Source organism: Lampris incognitus, chromosome 8, assembly GCF_029633865.1.
Source record: "Lampris incognitus isolate fLamInc1 chromosome 8, fLamInc1.hap2, whole genome shotgun sequence".
Lineage (NCBI taxonomy): Eukaryota > Metazoa > Chordata > Actinopteri > Lampriformes > Lampridae > Lampris > Lampris incognitus.
Genome location: NC_079218.1, coordinates 30,406,757 through 30,434,242, shown reverse-complemented (window position 1 = coordinate 30,434,242; position 27,486 = coordinate 30,406,757). Strand labels below are relative to the sequence as shown.

The window sequence follows — 27,486 nt, the reverse complement described above, 5'->3', positions numbered from 1 at the left end:
TCACGGTAGAAATATTTAGCACCAAGAAAAGTAAAAATTCCTTGTACTTCATCATCAAAACAACAGTCTCCATGGTGGAATATTCTTCCATGACTTGATTTTATCGGATCTCTGTTGCTGCTGTTGTAAGAATAAGTTTGACTGGACTTTTTCCACACTCATTCTGCTGTTTGAGACGACTCTTAATATCTGACATTTCTGTTCAAAACACTGTCAAAATGAACAACTTTTAACACAGCAGTGTCTATGTGATGACATTAAAGACGTCTAAGAGAAGAGGCAGTTTGTTTAATGGGAGATTTGACTGAGACAGATTCAAGAGATTTGTCATCAAGAGAAGACGGAACAGAGACGAGGCCTGTTGAAGAACACTGTAGACCTCTAAAACATAAAGGAGCAATTTGGACGTTTTAAGGCTCCATAGACATGTTGAATATGTTCATATATCAGACAAAACAATATATGAAACGACAGGAAACCAAATCTGTACATACAGAAACATGAAAGTTTACTATTTCTCTAGTTTCCCCCAGTAATAGACTTTATTGATTATTGTTTATTATATTCTTTACTGTAGCTGTGATTTTGTGCCATTTTAGACATAATTTCATAACCATTTATATTGTACCTCACCGACTGAATTTTAAATTGACAGGAGTTTCTCTACCTCTATTTCATTTCTGAGTTTTGAGGCTTTTCCTCAGTCCACTGTTCAAGATGTGAATCTTTTCCTCTATCTAATAGACACATAAACTAAACCACCTGGTTTGTCTGACACAGACTTGACCTGAGGTGACTGGTTTGATGTCATTCTGACATTTCTAGACTTTGATACTAAAGTTATGAGAATGTGACTAAAGAGACCAAAGAGAATAACAAGGATCTTCTCTCTGTGTTTCTTCTACAGATGAAGATAGGTCTGTTTGACTTGATCTGGACCTGAGTTCACCAGGTCACAATCCCACCAGGAATCATATTAAATGTATGATGACTTGTCTGCCTCCTATTACTTTGTATTATATAACTGTATAGTGGAGTTGTAACAGATGATGGTGGTAAAATCTTTCAAAATGTTTTCGCTCTCAGATCTGAATGTTCATTGGAATTAATTTATCATGATTTTCAGCATTTCTGTCTGACTTTGGTGTTGAAATGAACATTTCAAGAGTGTTTTATATGTTTTCCTTACAGTGGTATCCAGATAGAACCAGCAGCAGCCAACAAGTTATTGTGTGTTATCTCTCCTCATTCTGTTGGTGAGTTAAGCAGAAAGTCTCAGAACTGCTCTGACAGCTTGGATACGTTTGACTGAAATACATTTAATCTATTGTTCATCTACTGAGTGTAAAAAACACTACTGCCTTCCAACCCTGAGATCCACTCCCTTTAACACAGTCCATGTCTCGATGGTCCACAAGGCTTCAGATCCTTCTTTCTCGATGTTTCTGGTCAGTCTGGTAGATGTAAACAGCACGTGGTTCTAATATTTTATACTGTCAGTGTGTATTTGACATGTTCCTTATATGAATGATGACAACCCTAAAAATAACTGATCCTTTAATGAAAATCTCACGACAATGAATGTGTCCAACTAACTAACACAGCATGTTTTGTGTGTTTCTGTGAAGTTCTACACTCTGCTATGAATGTGTCCGAGGAGAGAGAGGAGGAAGGTCCTACCTCTAAAACTATTCTGTCTGGGGAACATGACAGCCAGACCAAAGCTAAGAGGTAAAATGAGGCTTGCTAACTGTCCATTACTGTTCTTCATCTCAGGGCTCAGCAGTGATGTCATAATTACATCATCGGTCAGCGTCAAAGGTCTGTTTGTTTTGTGTTGAAGCCCAGTCCATCGGGAGAGACCAGACTCCCCTGTACCCAGCTGTTTGTCCATCAAGAGTGACCACTCTATGGGAGTACCTATTACATTCAAAGATGGACACCACTCTACTGAACAGAGGTGAGGTCTATGGTCACATCTATAGTGACTATCAGTTAAGACCAAAGTTCTTATTACCCTCTTGCATTAGAGGGATAATAATGTGTTTTTCATGTGTCCAATAACAATGTCCAACTAAGATGTAATCTTCAGGTGTGTGTTCCCATTTATCACAGTATGATGATTATTGACAATATTTATTGTGTTGATGGGGTGAATTAGTGAAGGTGAGTGTTGTGTATGAGCCACACCAATGGTGGCTGTAGTTGCCACAGTAAGCGCGGCAGTTTTGACAGTCTGCCGAAAATAGGTTTCAAAAGAAGTAAAGAGAGCGGTTGTGATACGCTGGCACAATAAAGTTGGAGTGTTCGAACTGAGGTTGCGATCCGCAAGTTATTAAACATAACAGTGGGGTGATCCAAAATATTTGAAAATGACTTTTGCCGTTGTTTCAATATTACATTGTCTTCTTTATGGGAAGAACTGTGTTTTCCCGATACCTAAGAGCATTTGCAATAGACTTTTTTCACAGCAGCTATTTTGACATGAAATAGTAGGTAAACTAAAGTGTTACTAATGACATTAATCGAGGTTCTGTTCGAGCCTTAATGAATGTCATTAGTAACACCTGTGTTGGTTTTCAGCTAGATGGCGGACCGGACGCAGTCTAGGCTTTAAGCTCTGTCGGTGTGTCCCAGTTTTACAATATATTTTACCATCCAGTTATCATTATTTGGTCCTTTTGGAACTTTTATTTGCACTCGAGTATTTAAACTTAAATACTGGAAAAAAAAAATTGCTCCATGATAACAAATAAGAACTCTGTTTCAGCCCACTGCAAGGAAATGTCTGACTGCCATGATTATGCTGCTAAAATGGAAATTTCCACCGCAAACTCCAAAAGAAAGACTCTCAAAATGTCGGCCCTGATCCGAATGCAATTGTTCAGGCATGCCATGCTTCATGAACCATTCCCTTAACAGCACCTTAGCTGTGGTGTCTGCCTTTTGGTCATGTGTGAACACATCTCAAATCACAAGAACATTTTCTCTGCCATCTGTAGCTGGCTCAAGCACTGTGAAATCTACAGCTACAACCTCTAAAGGCCTCAATGTCACGATGGTAGCAGGAAGAGGACCCGAGTGCAGACGGTGGAGGCAAACCAGTTCCAACAACTCTTATTACAGGGAACAAAAACAGCAGGTACAGATAGCAGGGAGGGCTAACAACAGGACGTGGCAAAACTTACAAAACAGCAGGAATGGACACGGGGAAAGCTCACAACTGATGAGGCACTCTGGCGACCAAAAATCTCTGAGTCTCACTGGGTGTCTCAGTGAGAGTGTGAGACGACCCAACAAAGCGCCAGAGCAACCAAGGGACATATATACCCAGGGGAGGCCAATCAGGGAGGTTGAGTGAAGCTGAGCAATCTGGGTAACAGGAACACGGGCGCAGGTGGATTAAAGCACCAATCGGGATGGGAGAGCCATGACCACAGACCATTACAGGACCCCCCGCTCAAGGGACGGATTCCAGACATCCCAAAACCAAAGGACCCAGCAGGATGGACAGAGGGGCTCAGGGAGAGGATGAATGGGGCCAGCTGAACAACCCCTCGCCAGAGGCCATTCACCCCAGACTCCGGCCTCGGCCTACGTTGTCTCCGGTACGCTGAACCATCTGCTGGGTCCATACTGGTCGGGTCGTACTGTCACGATGATAACAGGAAGAGGACCCAAGTGCAGACGGTGGAGGCAAACCGGTTCCGACAACTCTTTTATTACAGGGAACAAAAACAGCAGGTACAGATAGTGGGGAGGACTAACAACAGGACGTGACAAAACTTACAAAACAGCAGGTACAAACAGCAGGAATGGACACGGGGAAAGCTCACAACAGACGAGGCACTCTGGCAACCAAAAGTCTCTGAGTCTCACTGGGTGTCTCAGTGAGAGTGTGAGACGACCCAACAAAGCACCAGAGCAACCAAGGGACATATATACCCAGGGGAGGTCAATTACGGAGATTGAGCGCAGGTGCGCAGGAAACGGCCAGCCAGTTGGAGACAGGGGAGGTTGAGTGAAGCCGAGCAATCCGGGTCAAAGGAACATGGGGGCAGGTGGATTAAAGCACCAATCAGGGGATGGGAGAGCCCTGATCACAGACCATGACACTCAATGCCAGGAATTATCTTAGGAGGGTACATTTTTGGATGTGGCATTTTAGCGAGAAAACAGCACTAACATTTTTTGATCCACAGCTCCACATCCTCATGCATCCCGACCCAGAAACACCCCTGTCTCAGTAAGTGTAAGGCCCTCTCAGTGTCTTGGTGAGAACTTCCTAGGGGCCAACTGAAAGTCCTCCTCCATAGCCTCCCTGAACTCCTCCCACACCCGAGTGTTGCTTCCACGAATGCCGAAGCCACTGCCCTTCTGGCCTCTCTGTACTTATCTGCTGCCTCAGGAGACCCTGGGCCAACCAAGCCAGAAAGGCCTCCTTTTTCAGCCTGACAGCTTCCCTCGCCGCCAGTGTCCACCAGGGTTCTTAGGTTGCCACCTCGACAGGCACCAATGACCTTATGGCTATGTCCCCAGCCTCCCTCAGGATACATGAGAATTTCTTCTGGAGGTGGGAGTTGAAGACCTAATGGACAGGGGCCTCCGCCAGACGGTCCCAGTTCACCCTCACTACACGTTTGGGTTTGCCAGGTCTGTCCGTTGCCTTCCCCACTATCTGATCCAATGCAGCACCAGGTGGTGATCAGTTCACAGCTCTGCTCCTCTCTTCATCCGAGTGTCCAAAGCATACGGCTGTAGATCTAATGATACGACCACAAAGTCTGTCATTGATCTTCGGCCTAAGGTGTTCTGGTACCAAGTACACTTATGAACTTCCTTATGTTTGAATATGGTGTTTGTTATGGCCAATCCATGACTCGCACAGAAGTCCAATAACAAGGCATCGCTCGGGTTCCAACTGGGGAGGCCATTCCTCCCAATCACGCCCCTCCAGGTTTCTCCGTTGTTGCCCACGTGAGCGTTGAAGTCCCCCAGCAGAACTATAGAATCCCCAGGACTCTAATGTAACTTACACAGCTATGGGTTGCTGGCATGCACATTTGCTCTTCATGAACATTCAGCATTAATTAACGTGTTTATCATGTTTCTATCACATGAACCATGAAACTGACCAGTAAAAGAACTGTGGCTAACGGTGCACAAAGACATGGAATGGCCATTACTAGAACAGCATCTGACAATGGAAATACATTAATTTCATGCTGAAAACAGTAATGCATTGGAATTAGGTAAAATCTAATAATAATAATAATAAACATTTTCAAGGTTACTCCATAGAAATTCTACAAGATAAAAAAACCTTTGACTATCCTGACCCATACTTACTTAATACATCTTCAAACAAGACTTATTAAAGAGTCTTCCTCTGGCTCTAGCAGGATCCATCAGGAGAGACCAGACTCCCCTGTACCCAGCTGTGTGTCCATGAAGAGTGACCAGTCTATGGGACCACCTATTTATTTCAAAAATGGACACAACTCTATTGAACAGAGGTCAGAATTAAACAGCCAATATTAACAGATGGTTTGGTTGTTATCAGACTCTGCAGACAGAGGTAACCAGTCATGAGACACAGAATTGGTCTGAACCTTCTATTGATTTTGTTTCTTCTCTCAAAACATCCCGTCTAATAATAAGATCAGTATTTAAAGTGGTATTCATCTTGTGTTTCTACCTGGATCCATCAGGACACAACACCTTTAACCTCATATGTGTGTCTGTGTGTGCATGTGCGTGTGCGTGTGTGTGTGTGTGTGTGTGTGTGTGTGTGTGTGTGTGTGTGTGCTGATATCTCGAGACCTAACATGTCGTGTTCTCCACAGAGATCACCAGGAGAGGTCAGAGGTTCCCAGTGGTCAGTCTGTGAAGGGGCATCAAACAGACCTGGACTCCATATTTATGGTGTGTAAATGTACATCAACACCTTTTACTTCACCTACAAATGAAATGAAAAACAACCATTCTGATCATAATGGTATCAATGTTCCACTCTTAACACTAGAGGCTTTTAAGCAATGACAGATGGGTTTGATGTTTTGTGCCATGAGTTTAACATGCAATTTTAATTCATATACTGATTCATTTCCAGCTGCTTGAGGAGAATGTTGTCACTTTTGTGAAGAAGGAGCTGAAGAGGTTCCAGAAGGTTCTGAGTCCAGATTTCCCAGAGTGCTTAGAGAGACAGAGGGAGGAGGAGGAGGAGCAAAAGAGGAGTGCCATAGAGGCACTTCTGAAGATCACGCTGCACTTCCTGAGGAGTATGAAGCAGGAGGAGCTGGCTGACTCTCTGGAGAGGAGTAAGATAATCTTTATTCTTTATTTAAGCCTCAGCATCGTGTAAAGGGTCAATAGAGGCAAAATGGGAGGTGGAATTATTTTCAAACCCTGCTGAAAATGTAGATTTATTAAAGGAAGTTCAGACAGTTTCCATTTGGATTGTAAATGAAAATAAATCTAATGGATAATCTGGTGAAACTATTAATTGATTAATTTGGGTGTAAAATGCTGATGACATTGGTTCACATCACAACAATAGTACTAGAGAGAACCACTTTAAGACATCATCATTGTCCCTATAATCCCGGCAAAGAGCTCCTAACTAATACATGGTTACTACATGAGGTGGAACAACGACCATCAAAATATTGTTACAGTAGAAATGACTTATTATTGATGAACATGTTTGTGGAAATGAACTTGGATAAATCTACCCTTTATATAAATTATATACACGTTTTCATTGTTTGTCTTAAATCAGACTTGCTTGTCTATCCGCCAGTGATGAGCTGAATTGATATGATGGAGTTTGGTAAAGTTTCTGTTTCTCACATTTACAGTAACATCCACTCATTGATTTCCTGGTTTATTTGTTTATTCAGAAACCCTTGCTACCGTGTGCCGGAGTAAACTTAAAGTAGTGCTGAAGGAGAAGTTTCAGTGTTTGTTTGAGGGCGTCGCTAAACCAGGGGAGTCAACGCTTCTGAATCAGATCTACACAGAGCTCTATATTACAGAGGGAGGGAGTGGAGAGGTCAATAATGAACATGAGGTCAGACAGATTGAAACAGCCTCCAGGAAACCAGCGAGACCAGAAACACCAATCAAATGTGCAGACATCTTTAAACCCTTACCTGGACAAGATAAACCAATCAGAACATTGATGACAAAGGGAGTGGCTGGGATCGGTAAAACAGTCTTAACACAGAAGTTCACTTTGGACTGGGCTGAAGACAAAACCAACTACAATATACACTTCACATTTCCATTCACTTTCAGAGAGCTGAATGTGCTGAAAGACAAAAAGTTCAGCTTGGTAGGACTTCTTCATCACTTCTTTATTGAAACCAAAGAAGCAGGAATCTGCAGCTTTGATGAGTTCCAAGTTGTGTTCATCTTTGATGGTCTGGATGAATGTCGACTTCCTCTGGACTTCCAGAACAATGAGATCTGGACTGATGTCACAGAGTCCACTTCAGTGGATGTGCTGCTGACAAACCTCATCAAGGGGAAACTGCTTCCCTCTGCTCATCTCTGGATAACCACACGGCCTGCAGCAGCCAATCAGGTCCCTCCTGAGTGGGTTGACATGGTGACAGAGGTGCGAGGGTTCACTGATCCACAGAAGGAGGAGTACTTCAGGAAGAGATTCAGAGATGAGGAGCAGGCCAGAAGAATCATCTCACACATCAAGAGATCACGAAGCCTCCACATCATGTGTCACATCCCAGTCTTCTGTTGGATCACCGCTACAGTTCTGGATCATGTGTTGAAAACAAATGAGCGAGGAGAGATGCCCAAGACCCTAACTGATATGTACATCCACTTCCTGGTGGTTCAGTCCATACAGGGGTATGTGAAGTATCATGGGAAATCTGAGACAGAGCTAGACTGGAATACGGAGAGATGGGAGATGATTATGTCTCTGGGAAAACTGGCCTTTAAGCAGCTGGAGAAAGGCAACCTGATCTTCTATGAAGCAGACTTGACAGAGTGCGGCATTGATATCAGAGCAGCCTCCGTGTACTCAGGAGTGTTCACACAGATTTTTAAAGAAGAGCGTGGGCTGTACCAGGACAAGGTCTTCTGCTTTGTTCATCTGAGCATTCAGGAGTTTCTGGCTGCTCTTTATGTCTTTCTCTCATTCATCAACTCTAGACTCAATCTGCTGTCAGAAACACAGTTAACCTGCTGCAGGTCTAAATCATTTAGAGACAAACCTGCAGAATCAGACCTCTACCAGAGAGCAGTGGACAAGGCCTTACAGAGTCCAAACGGACACCTTGACTTGTTCCTGCGCTTCCTCCTGGGCCTGTCACTGGAAACCAATCAGAATCTCCTACAAGGCCTGCTGGGAAAGACAGGAATTAAATCACAGACCAATCAGAAAACAGTCTTGTACATCCAGGAGAAGATCAGGGGGGATCTCTCTCCAGAGAGAAGCATCAATCTGTTTCACTGTCTGAATGAACTGAATGATAATTCTCTAATGGAAGAGATCCATCAGTACCTGACATCAGGCAGACTCTCCACAGACCAGCTCTCTCCTGCTCAGTGGTCAGCTCTGGTGTTCATCTTATTGTCTTCAGAAAAGGAGCTGGATGTCTTTGACCTGAAGAAATACTCTGCCTCAGAGGAGGGTCTTCTGAGGCTTCTGCCAGTGGTCAAAGCCTCCAATACAGCTCTGTAAGTGTACGAATTAGGCTTTTTAAATGACTAAATCTATCAGATGTTATTTTGTGTTTCATTACACAGATTATTCAAAGTGTGGTTATGATGAAAACAGGATTGTAAAATCAAAAGTATTAGTACTGAGAACATCTGCTTGGCCTGACATTTTCATTTGGTGTGTCTATGTCCTTTTCATCTCGATACTTTTACTTCATATAAAGCACACATAAAGTAGTAGCAGTACTAACAGTAGTTGTAATAGTCATAGTAGGTAGCAGTAGTCATTGTACTAGTACTAGCAGCAGTGGAAGTAGCAACAGCAGGAAAAATCAGTAGTAGCAGTAGTAGTTAGAGGGAGATGCAGAGGACAGGAAGAGATGGAAACGGATGATCCACTGTGGCAACCCCTAACAGGAGCAGCCGAAAGTAGTAGTGGTAGTAGTAGCAGTGTTTGCCGTATTATTACAAAGTAATGGGAGTCTTTTCTAGAATCCCACAATATTTCATTCAGAGGTAATTTGTACTGGACTCAAACTGGTTATATGATCTCATACAGTAGTCAAAAGTTTGGTAACACCTACTCATAGTAGGGTTTTTCTTTATTTTTACTAAATTTTCACTTTAGTACTAAGTGAAACAACTTGTTTGGGGTGGGGGGGCATTTCAAAATGTCTATTTTTTTATCAAAACATTTTTGGAAATAAATTCAGAAATAGGCAATGAATTCAAGATCTGGAGAAACATGCATCCAGTCAGGTGTGTCCAAACTTTTGACTGGTACTGTATATGAAATGAGTGAGTGGATTCATGGCCCACCATGATGGATATTCTGAGGTTTGACTCCCTCTGAAAAAGAATTGGGTTTGTGTCCAAGAGGGGGCAGGGTCACAAATCCAGATGAGACAGACATCTACCTACTTAGAACATCTGCTTGACCAGATATTTTAATTTTATGTCTGTTTTCTTTTTTATCATTACCTTCTTTTTATCTCTGTACTTCAACTTCATAGAAAGCGTCCACAAAGAAGTAACAGTACAGTGTGCTAGTCACAGTAGTCATTGTACAAGTAGCAGTAGTAAAATCAGTAGTCATAGTAGTAGTTGTAGGAATAATCTTTGCTGTAGTACTAGCAGTATTTGCAGTTGTCGTAGGACGAGTAATAAAAGTGGCAGCAATCATAGTTTTGTTGTAGTACCCATTTTGTAATCTCCATTTAGATGAGTGCTATCATAAAGTGCCATTATCCAAACTGTACTGATGATGAAAACAGGTTGTGAAATCAAAAGTATTAGAGCCATTAGAATATGATCGAATAACATTTGTGTGTGTTAGTGTGTCTTCATTCAGATTGAGTTCTTGTAATCTGTCAGAGAGAAGCTGTGAAGTTGTTTCCTCAGTTCTCAGATCCAACTCTAGTTTGAGAGAGCTGGACCTGAGTAACAATGATCTGCAGGATTCAGGAATGAAGCTGCTCTCTGCTGGACTGGGGAGTCCACAATGTAGACTTGAAACTCTCAGGTTAGCATTCCTAAACCTCTTCAACACAGGATCACTTCCACACTTGCCATTAGAATATGATAAAATAATATATTTGTGTGTTTGTGTGTGTCTCCATTCAGGTTGAGTTCCTGTAATCTGTCAGAGAGAAGCTGTGAAGTTTTGTCCTCAGTTCTCAGCTCCAACTCCTCTAGTGTGAGAGTGCTGGACCTGAGTAACAATGATCTTCAGGATTCAGGAGTGAGGGTGCTCTCTGCTGGACTGGGGAGTCCACAATGTAGACTTGAAACTCTCTGGTCAGTATTCCTAAATCTCTTCAACACAGGACCACTTCAATTCTCACTTAAATCCACTTAAATGGCAGTCAATACAGCCCAACCTGGGTGGCATTTTTTCTGATTGGAGGAATTATAAGCCAGTGGTAGTTGTTCAAATAGTTGTTGAAGTATTTTTACAAGAACAAAACATCCATCCATTATCCGAACCACTTATCCTGCTCTCAGGGTCTCAGGGATGCTGCAGCCTATCCCAGCAGTCATTGGGCGGCAGGCGGGGAGACACCCTGGACAGGCTCCAGGCCGTCACACAGGGCTGACATACACACACACACACCCACACCCACACATTCATACCTAGGGGCAATTTAGTATGGCTGATTCACCTGACCTATATGTCTTTGGACTGTGGGAGGAAACTGGAGCTCCCAGAGGAAACCCATGCAGACACGGGGAGAATATGCAAACTCCACAAAGAGGACGACCCCCAAGGTTGGACTACTCTGGGGCTCGAACCCAGAACCTTCCTGCTGTGAGGCGACTGCTAACCACTGTGCCACCATGCCGCCAGAACAAAACATAATACCAAAAATGTTCATATTAGTAGAAATATTAATAGCTGCAGTAGCAGCAAATCATAGTAGTTGTAACTGTAGCAGCAGCAGCAGTAATAGTAGTAGTAGCCAGTAGGGGATAGCCTGTCTTCTAGAGCTGGCAGTAACAATGCTCCTATATAGTGAGAAAGGACACTGCAGTTCCAGGTGACTCTTCAAATAAGGTCCTGACTCATTTTGGTGGTGGTAGTAGTAGTAGTGGTAGTAGCAGTAGCAGTAACAGTTGCAGTAGTAGTAGTGGTATTCACAGTTGTAGTGGGACGAGTAATAAAAGTGGCAGCAATCAATCATGGTACCACTTTATATTACAGCTCGGTAATAACAGGGCAATACCAGGGTAATTACCATGGTATTACTGAGCTGTAATGTAAAGTGGTACTGCAATCATAATACTCTTATAGTAGTAACTGTTTGCAATCTCTGTGTTTAGATGAGTGCTATCATAAACTGCTATTATCCAAACTGTTCGAAGGATTGAGACAGGTTGATAATCAGAAGTATTAAAGCCATTAAAATATGACAGAATAATATACACTGACAGGTAAGTGACAGGTAAGTGAATAACATTGATTATTTCATTACAGTAACATTGATTATTTCATTACAGTACCTACATTACAGTACCTAAAAGTGGTCCAAGGAGGCGTCTGGGTGGTGGGGCGGTCTATTCCATTGCCTACCAACACGGGGATCACTGGCTCGAATCCCCATGTTACCTCTGACTTAGTCGGGCATCCCTACAGACACAACTGGCCATGTCTGTGGGTGGGAAGCTGGATGTGGGTATGTGTCCTGGTCGCTGCACTAGCGCCTCCTTTGGTTGGTCGGGGTGCCTGTTTGGGGGGGGACTGGGAGGAATAGCATGATCCTCCCACGTGCTACGTCCCCCTGGTGAAACTCCTCACTGTCAGGTGAAAAGAAACAGCTGGCGACTCCACATGTTTCGGAGGAGGCATGTGGTAGTCTGCAGCCCTCCCTGGCTCAGCAGAGGAGGTGGAACAGTGACCCGGATGGCTCGGAAGAGTGTGGTAATTGACCAAGTACAATTGGGGAGAAAAGGGGGGGGGGGTGGTCCAAAGAAGGACAACCGGTGAACCGGCAACAGGGTCATGTGCACCCAAGGCTCATTGATGCACGTGGAGAGCAAAAACTAGCTCGTCTGGTCAGATGTCACAGAAGAGCTACTGTAGCTCAAATTGCTGAAAAAGCTCATGTTGACTATGATAGACAGGTGTCACAACACACAGTGCATCACAGCTTGCCGCGTATGGGGCTGCGGAGCCGCAGACCAGTCAGAGTGCCCATGATAACCCCTGTCCACTGCTGAAAACACCTACAATTTGGATGTGAGTGTCAGAACTGGACCATGGAGCAATGGAAGAAGGTGGCCTGGTCTGTTGAATCACATTTTCTTTGACATCATGCGGATGGCCAGGTGTGTGTGTATCATTTACCTGGGGAAGCGATGGCACCAGGATGCACTATGGGAAGAAGGCAAGCCGGCAGAGGCAGTGTGATACTCTGGGCAATGTTTTGCTGGGAAACCTTGAGTCCTGGCATTCATGTGGAAGTTACCTTGACACGTACCACCTACCTAAACATTGTTGCAGACCAAGTACACCCCTTCATGGCAACAGTATTCCTAGATGGCAGTGGCTTCTTTCAGCAGGATAATGCGCCCTGCCATACTGCAAAAATTGTTCAGGAATGGTTTGAGGAGCATGAGAAAGAGTTCAAGGTGTTGCCTTGGCCTCCAAATTCCCCAGATCTCAATTCGATCAAGCATCTGTGGGATGATGTGCTGGATAAACAAGTCCGATCCATGCAAGTCCCTCCTTGCAACTTACAGAACTTAAAAGGATCTGTTGCTAAATCCTTGATGTCAGATACCATAGGACACCTTTAGCAGTCTTGTGGAGTCCATGTCTTGACTGGTCAGAGCTCCTTTGGTGGCACAAGGGGGGCCTACACCATATTAGGCAGTTGGTTTTAATGTTTTGGCTGATTTGTGTGTGTGTGTCTGTGCATGTGTCTGTGTCTGTGTCTGTCTCCATTCAGGTTGAGTTCATGTAATCTGTCAGAGAGAAGCTGTGAAGTTGTGTCCTCGGTTCTTCGTTCCAAATCCTCTAGTGTGAGAGAGCTGGACCTAAGTAACAATGATCTGCAGGATTCAGGAGTGAAGCCGCTCTCCTTTGGACTGGCAAGTCAACAATGTAGACTGGAAACTCTCAGGTCAGTATTCCTAAACCTCTTCAACGCAGGACCACTTCAATTCTCATTTACATCCACTTTAATGGCACTCAGTACATCCTAGCCTGGGTGGCATTTTCTCCGCTTAGAGGTTTTACTGCCCTGTTGTATTATCAAGCTCTGAGTCTCCTTTTTTAGTCTCTGTCAACTGCTTTCCATGAGTACATACAACAGCAAAGAAGTAATGTCAATGCTTTATGAATTATTCAATTTGAAGTGCTTTTGGTGTCTAGAAAAGTGCTATATAAATGTAATGATTATTATTATTATACAAATTTCCTTTAACTTCATGCCATAATATAACATATTAACCGGGCCGGGCCCATTCCTTGGGCCTAGGGTTAGAATGAGGTAGAAGTCTATTTGAATGATAGTGCCTTACTATCAAATAGATTATTATTAGATAATTGTTATTATTTATAATAATAATAATGATAATAATAATAATTATTATTATTATTATCATTACAGGGGTTTTTCAGAGAAAAACATGAATTGTCTAATTGGCATAGCAAGGCCTATATATATATATATATATATATATATATATATATATATATATATATATATAAACTATATATAAACTATATATAAACTATATATGACTATATATTTATAATTTATATATTTTTTCCAGTTTGCAGTCTAGCTGTGTTTGTGCCTGACAAAATAATGCACTGGTTAAGATTATATTATAGCATTTCAAACACCCCTTAAATATAAAATGTTTGTATAAACACATGAAAGTGTGGTGGTAACCCTGTGTAGAGGTTAATGTTTTAATGTTTTTGCCTGTCTTTTAAAAGTGGAGGTAGATGCCACAGATTCAGGGGCCGAAGAGCGAGTTAAACTTCCTATAACAGGCATTCTGTAGGAGTGAAGGAGGCACCACAATGTGCCCACACTCACATCTCTACTATGACAAATGGGAAAGGATGCATTTACCTCTGCAGCTCTCTGAGGACACAGTGTCTCTTCATCACTGTACTCCCTCCATAAGAAAAAATACCCCATGACATTGTATTAATGACAATCTATATGATGTGTATTAATTACATGATCTATAGAGGAATGTGATTCTTGTACACTGTTTGGTTTGATACCTCTCTGTGGGACTTTGTGACTGTGTGTTGGCTCCATTAATAACAGAATTTCCTTCAAACCTGCCAGTGGTCAATATAACCATACATATGTACTCACTTCATAGCTGTAAAGTATAAGCTCTCATTAACATATACCTGGTATCAAAGAGGTTCACTTGAAAAAAAAAAAGAGGTTTGAACCCGGAGAGCACCCCGTTCTCCATCTCCCTGTGGTAGGTGTATTTCCCCAGGGTGGTGAGCTGGTGTTGTTTACAACCAGTGTATCTGGAATGTTGGTGGAAATGTTGGCAGATAGTCCCAGATCACTAAATGTAGTCCTCCTAATGTACAGTGGCTGCTCACATTTGTATTTCCATAGACATGATACTTTTCAATTCAACAGCGGTGCCCCAACGACCTCTCGAGAGGTTACGGGATACGAAAGGAAAGGAAAGGAAAAGGAAGGAAAGATACTTTTCTGGCATAAACCATAGACAAAAGTACAAGACACAGCAGCAGAGCAGGTGTTGGGGCAAGCCTCATGGCAGCCATCTTAGTTCAGTTCTACACTGGCATCTACATTTCAGTTCTGTGTGTTCAGTGACACAATAAGAATACTTAATATGCACTTTATTTTCTGATGTTATGACATCCACATAACAGTTGAGTTCAGTGTGTTCTGTGAAACAACAAGAATACTTAATATGCACACTTTCTTTTCATATGATATGGCATCTACATTTCAGTTCAATGTGTTCAGGGACACAATGTGCCCTGTGCAATGCAAATGCCATTCTAATAATTTGGAATGGAAATTTTTAGTTAAATAGTTGTGACTCAATATGTCTGCTGAGATATCAAAATATGTGATGTAAATATTAGACTACACAGGTGGTATACAGCAAGTTGTATTTTCAGCTGTACTTTTACATTTTCAGTAAATTATGTTTTGCAATGTAGTATTGTAATATGTATCGTATCGCAGTGTATCGTGAAACAATCATATTGCGATACACATTGTATTGTGAGGTCCTTGCCAATACCCAGTCCTACTATGTGTATGCACACTGAGATTAATCATAGTCTGATTATGTAACCCGTCTCAACAGAGAAAGTTGTTGACCACCGTCGTGATATCGGTTAACTGAGATCAAGTTTGTTTGGTTTAGTGAAGCTGAAACTTATTCAGGAACCCTGATTATGTTGAACATGCTTCATGAGACAGGGCCCAGGGCTCTTTTTAAACACTCATACACATCAGCAGCTAAAAGGAATCTCTGCGGTGTGTGTGTGTGTGTGTGTATATGTGTATATGTGTGTGTGTGTGCGTGTGTGTGTGTGCGTGGGTGTGTTCAGACTGTCGGGCTGTCTGGTCACAGAGGAAGGTTGTTCGTCTCTAGTCTCAGCTCTGAGCTCCAACCCCTCCCATCTGAGAGAGCTGGACCTGAGCTACAACCACCCAGGAGACTCAGGAGGGAAGCTGCTCTCTGCAGGACTGGAGGATCCACACTGGAGACTGGACACGCTCAGGTATGGGCAGGCTTGATGACACCCACTCATCATATCTTCTACAAGGATTTTCTCCATCCTACTCTGAAGGTGGATCAGATTGATTCATTTTTAACAGTGGATAGGACACCTCCGTGAAGTTGGCACCCCATGTAATCAGAACATGAATAAAAATATTATCATTCATTTGTGCAGCATTTGTGCTGATTTATGTTGCAAAAACTATTGTTTGTGCTGTAATGTTTTTTGAGATATTAGGCATTTTCCCCCTTTTTTCCCCCCAAATGTACTTGGCCAGTTACCCCACTCTTCTGAGCCATCCCAGTTGCTGCTCCACCCCCTCTGCCAATCCAGGGAGGGCTGCAGACTACCACATGTCTCTTCCAATACATGTGGAGTCACCAGCCGCTTCTTTTAACCTGACAGTAAGGAGTTTCACCAGGGGGACGTAGCGCGTGGGAGGATCACGCTATTCCCCCCAGTCCACCCTTCCCCCTGAACAGGTGCCCCAACTGACTAGAGGAGGCGCTACCGCAGCGACCAGGACACACACCCACATCTGGCTTCCCACCCGTAGACACGGCCAATTGTGTCTGTAGGGACACCCGACCAAGCTTGAGGCAGCACGGGGATTCGAACCGGTGATCCCCGTTTTGGTAGGCAACGGAATAGACCGCTACACTGCCCGGACATTATATTTGATAGGCTGTGATGTCACCTTGCACCCCATTATCGTCCAAATCATTTTGGTTTCTACCATAAAAACTAGTGTTTGTGCTGTAATATTTTTTTGAGATATTAACCATTGTATTTAATAGGCTGTGACATCACCCTGCACCCCATTATCGTCCAAATCATTCAAATCTGGTTTCATTTGTTTGTGCCCATTTGTGCCATTAAAATAAACATTTGTGCTCTTTTAGTATTTTAGATATAAACAATTTTGCCAAAGAATGACGTCACCCTGCACCCCATTAACCTCCGAATTGTCCCAAATTGGTGTTGTTCGTTTGTGCCGGTAAAAAATTTTTTGACCGCCATGGTTTTTAAACTCTATATTCTGTCAAGATAAATACCCAGTTGAGATATTAATGCATTACATATGTTAGTTTGTCTGTCAAGAAACTAACTGACACCAAAATTAACATTTTAACACCCTTTAATACTATCTTTAAAACAATTTAAAATGGCCGCTGTCCAACGCCTGTAAATACTGCAACGCATTGGTGGTAGCCATGGTGCGTCTGAAATGGCGTCTGTACCCAGACATGTTGGCAATAATCGAAAATCAAGTTTAGACTATTTCTCTGCACTGGAGAATGCTAGTTTTTTTTTTTTATAGGACAGAACAATGAACTTCGCGAAGAAAATGATGCGACTAAAACACGTCATAAATAGTGACATGACGTGCACGATCACACTAAAATTACAAGCGGTCATGATGACCGCTCATGGTCGTTTTAGGTAGATATTATCAAAACTTTTTTTTGTGCAATTGATCTAAAACTCATTTTAAATGCAAATATATGCAATTTTAGTAGAATTCAGGGAGCAGCAGGTCTGTATCTTTTCCCCACAAAGTTATTACACTTTGAAAATCCAAAACGGTCATAATGACCGTCTTGGTCGTTCTAGTGTTAAAGGTGGAGGAATCCACATCAAGTCATGGGAAGCAGCATCAGGTCCTTGCAATATCAGAAGATGAACCTACAATGGCAGGAGAGAGCAATCTACCAAGGGATGAATTTGTTGAAAACTGGAGAGGCCTTGCTCTTGCATCTAAAAAGAGGAGTTCTTCCGACCTTAATTCTTTCCCTGAGTGGTCACATGTAGATCCAAACTTGAAAAGAAAACAAACCAAAGTTTGTCTTCTAAGAAATGGCAACTACATGGCCTAACAGCCTTTTAAAGTCAGCAAAACCCTTCTTTGTGTATTCTGTGACAGTCTGTTGTGCATTCTGTGACAGTCAGGCATTTTGCAATTATGTCAACAAAGAAGAGAAAATGATTGAAATGTTCCACCTGGTGTAAACCATTGTCACGAAGGGAGTGCAAAGTGATGTTTATGCACTGAGGGCAAAAATACTGTCTGATACATTTGAATCTGTACAGCTGAAGTCAGGTGTCAATCAAGTGAATGCAGAATGTAACATAGCTCACATCATCACTATGACGCAAGTTGCTAGTGTGACAAGTAAGAGTCAGTGCTCCTGCCCACACTGTTGCCGAAGCATAGGACATTCAAGCGACATCCCTCTCCTCCCTATCAATGTTAACATTTTATAAGCAGGAGGAAGGGGTCAGCTACAAGCTGCACTGGAAGATAGACTACTGCTCAATCCATCCATATGTTTGAAGCCATTGAAGTTACCTGATGAGGTCCCAGATAGCTTGAAACGGGACCCTTCATCATTGAAATTGCTCTGCCATGACTCAGTCACACTCAGCTGCACTACTGGACAACTGTTGTGGATAGAAATAGGTGTGGACACTAATTATCTATTATCTTTTTTTTCTCTTTTGTTCCTATCAAGTGTAATGTGTCCTTGGGTTCCTTGAAAGGTGCTATATAAAACTAAGTTATTGTTGTTGTCTGAATTTCCAGTCAACTTGCAACCAAACAAAGAATAATTCACACTATGAGTAATTGTTGCATTTATATCAGGGTCATTGAGGGATGCCCTTGGTCGCTCTGTGGCCTACTGTAGAAGATTCTCCTTGATCTGGGAGAAATATGATGATCTTTCTTGTCAGGTCACAACAGCCTCTGAAAAAACAAAAATACAACCCCACGCTGTGTTTTTCATAAAGGAAGGATAAAAACCCTAATCTTAATCTGATTTATACAACAGGAAGCTTTTGTAACTAGTTTTGAATAGGCTATATTTTTTTTCCGGCTGAACACGTTGAATGGTCCAAAAACAAGGGCATTGCATTATTTTTTTGTGAAGCCATTTATTGGGGACAATTTTGCCACTATTTTTCTATATGTTTTTTTTTTTACCGCTGTTGCTGTGAAGTTACCACATTACTAACCCTCAGTTTTTTGTTTCCCTGAGGAAATGGTATATTTGTTGTTATCTCTTCAAATAAACATGACATGAAAAAACAATATACCATTTCAAATGATTATTGAATAATTTAAGTGGATTAGGTTAATTGTGGTCAGCCGGAAAAAAAACCTTCATATTTCTTCAGAGATTACATCTAATTGCAAAAATGGGCACAAATCGAGCGCAAACGAACAACATCAGTTTTGAACAATTTGGACAATAATGGGGTGCAGGGTGACATCACAGCCTATAAAATATAATGCTTAATATCTCAAAAAACATCACAGCCCAAGCAATAGTTTTTGTGGCACAAATAAGCACAAACGCTGCACAAATGAATGATAATATTTTTATTCATGTTCTGATTACATGGGGTGCCAACTTCACGTAGGTTGACAAAACGGCTTCCTGATACCCAAAATGCAACACCAAAACATTCAGTGATTTGATACATGTTGCTATTCCTGAGTCCTGGCTGAGAGAGGTGGATAGTGATGTCTAATAAATTACAAGTCTCCAGAAACGGCATTGACACAGCACAAACAACGAGATAGGTTTCAACTATTTGAACAATTAGGTGCAAAATGAAGTAACATGTTTAAAAAGTATTGTTCTAGGCATATAGCCATGTGAAGAACTAAAAGCATAAATGTTGTTTTTTTCAACGGCACAAATGGACACAAACGAACGAACCGGTTTGGGACAATTTGGATGACAATGGGGTGCAGGGGTGATGTCATACCTTTAGCAAAATTTTTTATGACTAAAATACTAAAAAGAGCAGAAATTTTTCTTTTAATGGCACAAACGGGCACAAAGCGAGCATAAATCAACGAGACCAGTTTTGAACGATTTGGACAATATTGGGGTGCAGGTGACGTCACAGCCTATGAAATATAATGTTTAATATCTCAAAAACATAACAGCACAAACATTAGTTTTTGTGGCTCAAATCAGCACAAACACTTCACAAATGAATGAGAATATTTTTATTCATGTTCTGAATACATGGGGTGCCAACTTCACGTAGGTGGATAGGACTGATATTGGATGGAAGTTTATTAAATGGAGAATGTGCTGGTGTGACTGTGATTCTCCTCCACCCCCAGGCTGGACCATGGTGAAGTGTGCAGGTTGAAACTGGGTCTAAGGAAGTGTAAGTGTGTGTTTAGCTTATTCATGAAAACAAAGCAGATCACATTCAACTGTTTAGATGGAAAGTCCTTCTACACAGCAGTGTGTGACATCCATTCCTTCAAATCCTACTGGGAATGAAGATAATGGTTGACATGATGTGTCATCTTCAAACTGGTGAGAAATTTAACAGTCATTAGGTCTCATTTATCGAGGAACTTAAAAACTAATGTTTGTGTGATTCCTTCATATTGACGTTTCAGACATCTGACGCATGAAAACCTGAGAACACACACAAGATGTGTGTAAACGCCACAGTTCTACTTGTATGCAGAAACTTTCACTTTTATTCATTAAGATGATGATTAAATAGTCTTATTTGAACAGTTTTTGTCCTCTAATATAGAAATATTAAGAAAGATGAACAAAAGACTTGAGAAAAAATGTTTGCAAACAATAGTTAAGGGAGGTAAAATGTTTATAATGATTAATAGACTACTGGAAAGGCTTCTTATGAGTGCTCCTGTGTGTAATATTTAATTATTGAAAAGAAGATTTAAAGGGACAAAATACAGTGAAGTCCAAATATTAAATTGGCCAAGGTTGTGTTATAGAGGATTTGAAAAGAGCGTGTTTTCAGGGACAGGACAAATTTTTTATTTTTTTTTCTTTCCCCCTGAGAATGACGAATTACTTTTGAGTTGATTCTGATTCACCAGAGCCCTGCGGTTAAAAGGATATTAAGAATATATTAAGACTATATTAAGACTTTGAATAAAACTATATTAAGACAATATTAAAAGTATATTATAACTATATTAAGACTATGAATAAACCTATATTAAGACTTCGAATAAAACTATATCAAGACAATATTAAACGCTGCTTGCTTTTGCCGATCGCCCGCTGGAGGCCCAAAGGATCCGCGCTGGGGAACACATGCTGCCTGCCGCCGCCGATCGCCCCCCTAGTGAGCAGCAGCTGCCCAAATACATACAAAATGGGGCACGGGAGTTGCAAATAAGAGATCTCTATCTCTCCATTCTTCCACGCCAGCTCACCACATTGGTGTCAGAAGTGGGATTGAGCGAAAGAATTGAGAGGGAGATCCAGAGACTGGAGCAGGACATCGAGCAGACCCTTTGGTGCTTGGAAAACCTGAAATAGCAAAAGATGGAGCCCACCAGAAACTGGAGGTTTTCCAGCCAGACCTGTTGGCTCCAGTCCAGTGCACTGCGGCTCAACCACCCCCTGAAGGCAAGCGCTGGGGAATGCACACTGCCTGCCGCCGCCGATCGCCCCCTGGAAGCCAGAAGGACCAGTGCTGGAGAGCAGCTTCCCGCCACTGTCCACCGCCCCCTGGAGGCCAGGAAGCGCGCTGGCGAGTATCGTCCCACCACTGTTGATCGCCCCCTGGAGGCCAGAAGGACCAGTGCCGGAGCGCAGCTTCCCGCCACCATCGATCGCCCCCTGGAGGCCGGCGAGCCAGTCACCGAGCAAATGTTGTTCAGCAGGCTCAGAGCCCCGGTGGGGCATTGGAGTGCCGCTGCTGCCAGCGGCAAGAGGAGTGGGGCCAGATGACGCTGACGGTGGCAGCTGTCCAAACCGCCAGCAGTGAAAGAGAGGTTGTTCCCGTTGTCCATGCAGCAGCAGGAGGCAGATGTAGCCCTTGCACTGGTGAAGGGCTGGCTGAAGACCGGGTGGCACCCTGAGTGGATGTAGGTGTCAGTGCTGGGACCCGAGTTGTGGGCCTACCACTCACAGTGGGGCAACTTTGAGCTCCACGACAGGTTGGTGTACCGAAGATGGCAAGCTCCCGGACGAGGGAGTGGCCTCTTGCAGTTATTGGTGCCCCGTGTGCTCCGTCCCCAGATGGTCAATGGCTCGGTTGGGGGCAGGGCACTACGGGAACACCAAGACCCTCCACTGCCTCTGGGGACGATTCTGCTGGCCTGGATGTCAATGCGACGTTGAGCTGCACATGCACTGCTGCGACTGCTGCACCCGCCGGGCTCGGGCTGGCTCTGGAGTGCGGCGGAAGAGGGCCTATGGCACACAGTGCTTTGGGCGGCCTGTTCACCAGCAACGGCCCCCTGGACATTTGAGGGACTATGTCTTGGGTGATGGGGTCGTCGGGGATAACTGACTCCTCAGGTGGAGGCTATGTAGCGACCGGGGGGAGGCAGTCGCTGTGACTGTCGACGGCTCTGCGCTGAGGGAGTGCGGGGGCTCATGGCACTGTTAATGTTCGGGTTGATTTGTTGTAATTTATGTGTTCGGATGATGTGTTCATGTTGTGATTATTGTTGTTTGTTTGAGGGTTCAACTCGGAATGGGTAGACGACCATTATACTGACTGACTGTAGGACCATGACTCAAGACTGGTGTTTTCAATAATGACCTTGTTTCGGGAAGCCACTGTTCGGCAGCTATTGGAGAGGGGCAGAATAAAGGTGCACTCCTGAGGTCGTGCGGTGTATTGGACACAGGAGCTGCCATTCTAAAATGCCTCTTTGCCTCCTGCCTCTCCTTCCCTGTCATTTCCGTCCGGTTCTGACAGGGTGTTAAAAATTTAACAGCACTCTCAGAGTTGTGCGGTGTATGGGACATGAGATTTGCGAATAAGAGATCTCTATCTCTCCATTCTTCTACCGCCGGCTCAACACAATATGTTGAGTTGTTGAGTGTGACTTTAACAATACCAAAATCTAGCGGTCCACTTAAATCTAATAAATGTAAAAACGATGTTAGGTTAAAATTTATCTTATGGATGCAGGAAAAAAGATTTTAATGCATAGCAGTACAGGCCTGTTTCGTGCGTCTCGCACTCATCAGCTGCTAATGTTTTTTTCACAAAGAATCATACAGTTACGTTGCCCAGCGTCACGCCCCTAATTTCAGTTGGACAGCGACCAATCAGATGGGGATCCATTCAAATTATAACAGCCAATGGGGTAGGTACTTATGATGCACAGCAACCAATGGAGGGGTAGAAAACATTACAACCAATGGGACTGGGGTTTGTTTTGAAAAGCATTTAGGGACCAGGGCACTGTTGAAATGGCGTACATTAAAAATATTTAAAATATAACAAGGTAACTTATGTGAATTATTTATTGGGGTGGTATTGGGGCACAGTTGGGAGGACAGGTAGTTAAACATATTTTAAAAAACCCATTTTTAAAATAGCATATTAAAAAAAACATATTTAAAATAGCATATTAAAAAAACTTAATAGTCATATGTACATTATCTAATGGGGGGATAATAAAGATGTTTTACTTATATGTACAAAGGAGATATTTTTTTTCGGTGTCTACAACTGGTGGCCAATTCGTTTCTATTATTCAAGGTGGACATATCAGGTCTGCAAATAATAAAATACTTTTCTGCCAAGCACGGGTTACATCTTTTACCCCTAACTGAATATGCTCTACTCTTTGCAAGGATTTTCCATGAGACGGAATAACTGATATTCTTGTCTACCAATGTCTACCAGGAAAAAAACGCTATATATATAATTGTCATAATTGAATGGTTGGGTACTTTGGTTTTTTTTTTTTTTTTGCAATTGCATTATTCACCCAATGCAAGCGTTTTACCAACCTTTTTGTTTTGTTAATGGATGACGAAATTGGTTCCTGTGGTGGCTGCACATAAGAACTTAAGATGTTCACCTTAATGTTTTGTGGGCCCTTTAAGAGTTGAGGTTAGATGGACCTCGCAAGAGGGTTCCGAGGGATGTGGGTTTTTGGAGGTTTTTTTGTGGGTAAAACGGTTAGCTGGTAGTTGGTTAACATGCTACGTGCCGGTGTGTCCTGTATTTAATTAAATGGGAGGAATAAAACAACCCGGCAAGGGTCTTAAAAGAGAAACTGTGTCGTTGTCTCATCATTCCTTCTTTTGGGGGGGGGGCAGAGTAGGCCCCCACATGGACGCTGCTAATGGCACGCCCATACGTACCTATGGCACTAGGTATGTGAAGATGTGTTTTGGCGGGCGATGTATTGGCTGGGACTTCATCATGGCAAAGATGTCGCTGCCCCACTTGGGCGCAGATTTCCTGTGCACCTGTGGGCTGCTGGTGGATGTAATGAACTGCCGCTCGATGCTGTTTCTTTCTGTTCATACCTGTGTACACTGGGAGGAGCGGGGACGACCGGGCTGTCCAACATGCTTGCTGTCAGGGATGAATATCAACGCCTCCTCGCCGAGTTTCCAGCCCTCACCGCACCTGTTTTCTTGTCAGCGGTGGCCAAGCACGGGGTGGAGCACTACATCACCACCACCAGCCCCCTGGTCTACACACATGCACGGCGCCCCGACCTGGCCAAGCTCGCCATCGTCAGAGAGGAATTTGCTGCTATGGAATGCCTCGGCATTGTGCGCCGCTCTGACAGCCTGTGGGCGTCCCCCCTGCACATGATAACGAAGGCTGAAGGCGATTGGCGCCCATTCGGCGATTACCGCCACCTTAATAGCACCATGAACCCCAACCACTACCCTGTCCCGCATATTCAAGATTTCTCTACCCACTTGGCGGGGACTACCATTTTCTTCAAGGTGGACTTGGTGCAGGGCTACCACCAGGTGCCAGTCCACCCTGAGGATGTGCAGAAGACCGCAGTCATCACGCTGTTCGGACTCTTTGAGTTCCTGCGGATGCCCTTCGGCCTCCAGAGAGCGGCGCAGACATTCCAGCGGCTGATGGACTCTGTGCTGCAGGACATACGGTTCTTGTTCGTGTACTTGGACGACATCCTCGTAACCAGCACATCCGCGGTGCAGCACCTAGTCCACCTTGGTGGCTGTTCAAGCGGCTCAGTGAACACAGGCTCAACATCAACCCAGCCAAGTGCCAATTCAGCCGGTCAGCCACAGACTTCCTCAGACACCAAATCACCAAGGAAGGAGCGGTCCCACTCCCCCACCAAGGTGGATGCTGTGGCCAACGTTCCGTGCCCCAGGACCGTGAAGTCCCTGCAGGAATTCCTGGGGATGGTGAACTTTTACAATGGGTTCATTCCCCACGCAGCTGACATTATGCGGCCCCTATACGAGACCCTGTGGAGTAGGAACCCCAAAGGTGCGGTAGACTGGTCCCCAGAGACGGACAAAGGCTTTTGAGGGTGCTAAGGCTGCGCTGGCTAATGCCACCTTGTTGGCACACCCATCGCCCACTGCCCTGGTTGCCCTCACGACCGACACATCTGAGTACGCTGTAGGAGCGGTATATGAGCAGTGGGTGGGCGGGGCTGGCAGCCGCTTGCCTTCTTCAGTTCCAAGCTACGTGACAATGAAAGGAAGTACAGTACTTTCGACTGGGAGCTCCTGGGGCTGTTCCTCGCCATCCAGTACTTCAGGTTCCTGCTGGAGGGCCGCCGTTTCACCGCGTATGTGGACCACAAGCTGCTAGCGTCAGCCATGTCCAAGGTTGAACCGCCGAAGACTGGGCGCCAGCAATGCCAGCTCTTGGAGATCTCTTGAGTTCACCACAGATGTCCAGCATGTGGCCGGGAAACACAACTTCGTTGCTGACTGTCTCTCCCAGGCTGTGGCGGGTGCCGTACACCTGGGTCTTTACTACGCTGACATGGCTGTGGATCAAGCGGGTGACGGTGACCTGCAGGCTTACTGGTCAGCGGACACTGGACTAGCTGCAGGATGTAGTGTTCGGCGACACTGGCGCTACGCTACAGCACTCTGCGGACAGCCAGCCCTTTCAGCAATGACCTTCAGTGGCTTATGGGGCACAGTGCACAGAGCCAACTAGGCATCAAGCAGTCCCTTTTCAATCTGACTGGTTTTCCTTATGGAATCGCTAACATAGATTACACTTATGCACATTAATGTTCCATCTACTAACAACTTTGTCTCTGAGAAACTCTTTTTTTTCCTGCCCATTTGATGCTGTCTCTCAACAGAGAATCGTTTTTGCGTTTGTTCTGCTGTGTCTTATATGGTGTTTCTGAGGAGGGACAGTTATTTTAATTCATGATAAATAAAGTCACATGAACGTGCTTCCAGTTTATGAATGATTGGTATTCATCATAATATGCACAAGAGTACGATGGAAATGCCATACCTCAGAACATTTGATTATACTGCAGCAGTATAATTCATAAAATTATATGAGAAAACTTACACATTTTGAACATATTGATAAATGATGTCCAGTCTGTGAATAAATCACCAGAAACTAAACAGAACAGGAATATTAGATCAACAACCGCTGCTTTATTGTGTCTTGTTGTCTCCATCAGATGCCTGTGAGCTCACACTGGACCCAAACACAGCACACAGAAACCTCCTTCTGTCTAAGGGCAACACGAAGGTGAAGATGGTAAGAGAGGAGCAGTCATATCCTGATCATCCAGACAGATTTGACTTCTGGGTACAGGTTCTATGCAGGGAGAGTCTGACTGACCGCTCTTACATGGAGGTAAAGTGGAAAGGGGTGGTTCATATAGGAGTGACTTACAGAGGAATCAGAAGAAGAGGAGAAGGTGATGACTGTGTTCTTGGATTTAATGAGAAGTCCTGGAATCTGTATTGCCGTAGTGGTGGATACACTGTCTGTCATAATAATAGAGAAACAGAGATATGTATCTCCTCCTCTGACAGAGTAGGAGTGTACCTGGACTGGTCTGCTGGAACTCTGTCCTTCTACAGTGTCTCCTCTGACACACTGACACACCTCCACACCTTCACCTCCACATTTACTGAACCTCTCTATATTGGGTTTTGGCTTGGGTTTTGGTCATCTGACTCCTCAGTGTGTCTGTGTTAGGTAGATGAGGTAGAGACACCTCCTGTGTCCTGGAGAAACACTTGCACTCCTGCCCAAAGACAACTGCTGACATGATAGATCATTGTACAGGATCACACACATGTACGCACACTCACACAGATAGATAGACAGGTGTAACTGGAACAGAACTATTTGTTTTATTTGGAAAATGAAATCAATGAGTTATTTAACCAGGGAGAACAAAGTTATTACTCAACTCAGCTTTATTTATATAGCACTTTACACAAGACAGTTGATCCAAAGTGCTTTGCAGCACACAAAGAGGGAAACCAAAGAAAAGAAAGAAACAAACATCAGAGAAGAAAAATCAGAATGATAGTAATAATGATTATTATAATAGTAAAGATACATGAACACGGTCCATAATCACAACACAGGCCTACAGAGACTAAAGGAGAAATACCTGAGCTGGTGGAGTTAGGCACAGTTAAAAGCTAACAAGTAATAGTGTGTTTTAAGATAACTTTTGAAACTCAATAGTAGGGACGAATTGGATGGTGAGAGAAAGAGAAACACATAGTTTTGGGGCAGCGATAGAGAAGGCCCTATCCCCATAAAAATTAGTCCTG

The 27,486-nt window shown here is 43.5% G+C and overlaps 1 protein-coding gene across 1 annotated transcript; it reads left to right on the top strand.

Annotated features, from left to right (window-relative positions):
- Positions 1–1,642: 1,642 nt before the first annotated feature.
- LOC130117012 (NACHT, LRR and PYD domains-containing protein 3-like) lies at positions 1,643–26,903 on the top strand. Its single transcript, XM_056285145.1, has 10 exons — positions 1,643–1,731; positions 1,844–1,960; positions 5,847–5,925; positions 6,113–6,320; positions 6,903–8,706; positions 10,040–10,210; positions 13,137–13,310; positions 15,767–15,940; positions 20,082–20,128; positions 26,370–26,903. Exons 1-10 carry the CDS (start codon positions 1,643–1,645, stop codon positions 26,894–26,896), a joined length of 3,390 nt encoding a protein of 1,129 aa, XP_056141120.1. The 3' UTR covers positions 26,897–26,903.
- The last annotated feature ends 583 nt before the right edge of the window (positions 26,904–27,486 follow it).

Bases quoted from the DNA above. Each gene is read 5' to 3' on its own strand.
- LOC130117012 (XM_056285145.1), top strand. From the start codon at position 1,643: ATGAATGTGTCCGAGGAGAGAGAGGAGGAAGGTCCTACCTCTAAAACT. The intron at 6,321-6,902 runs GTAAGATAATCT...TTGTTTATTCAG, and splicing joins GGCTGACTCTCTGGAGAGGA to AAACCCTTGCTACCGTGTGC. The intron at 20,129-26,369 runs GTAAGTGTGTGT...TGTCTCCATCAG, and splicing joins GAAACTGGGTCTAAGGAAGT to ATGCCTGTGAGCTCACACTG.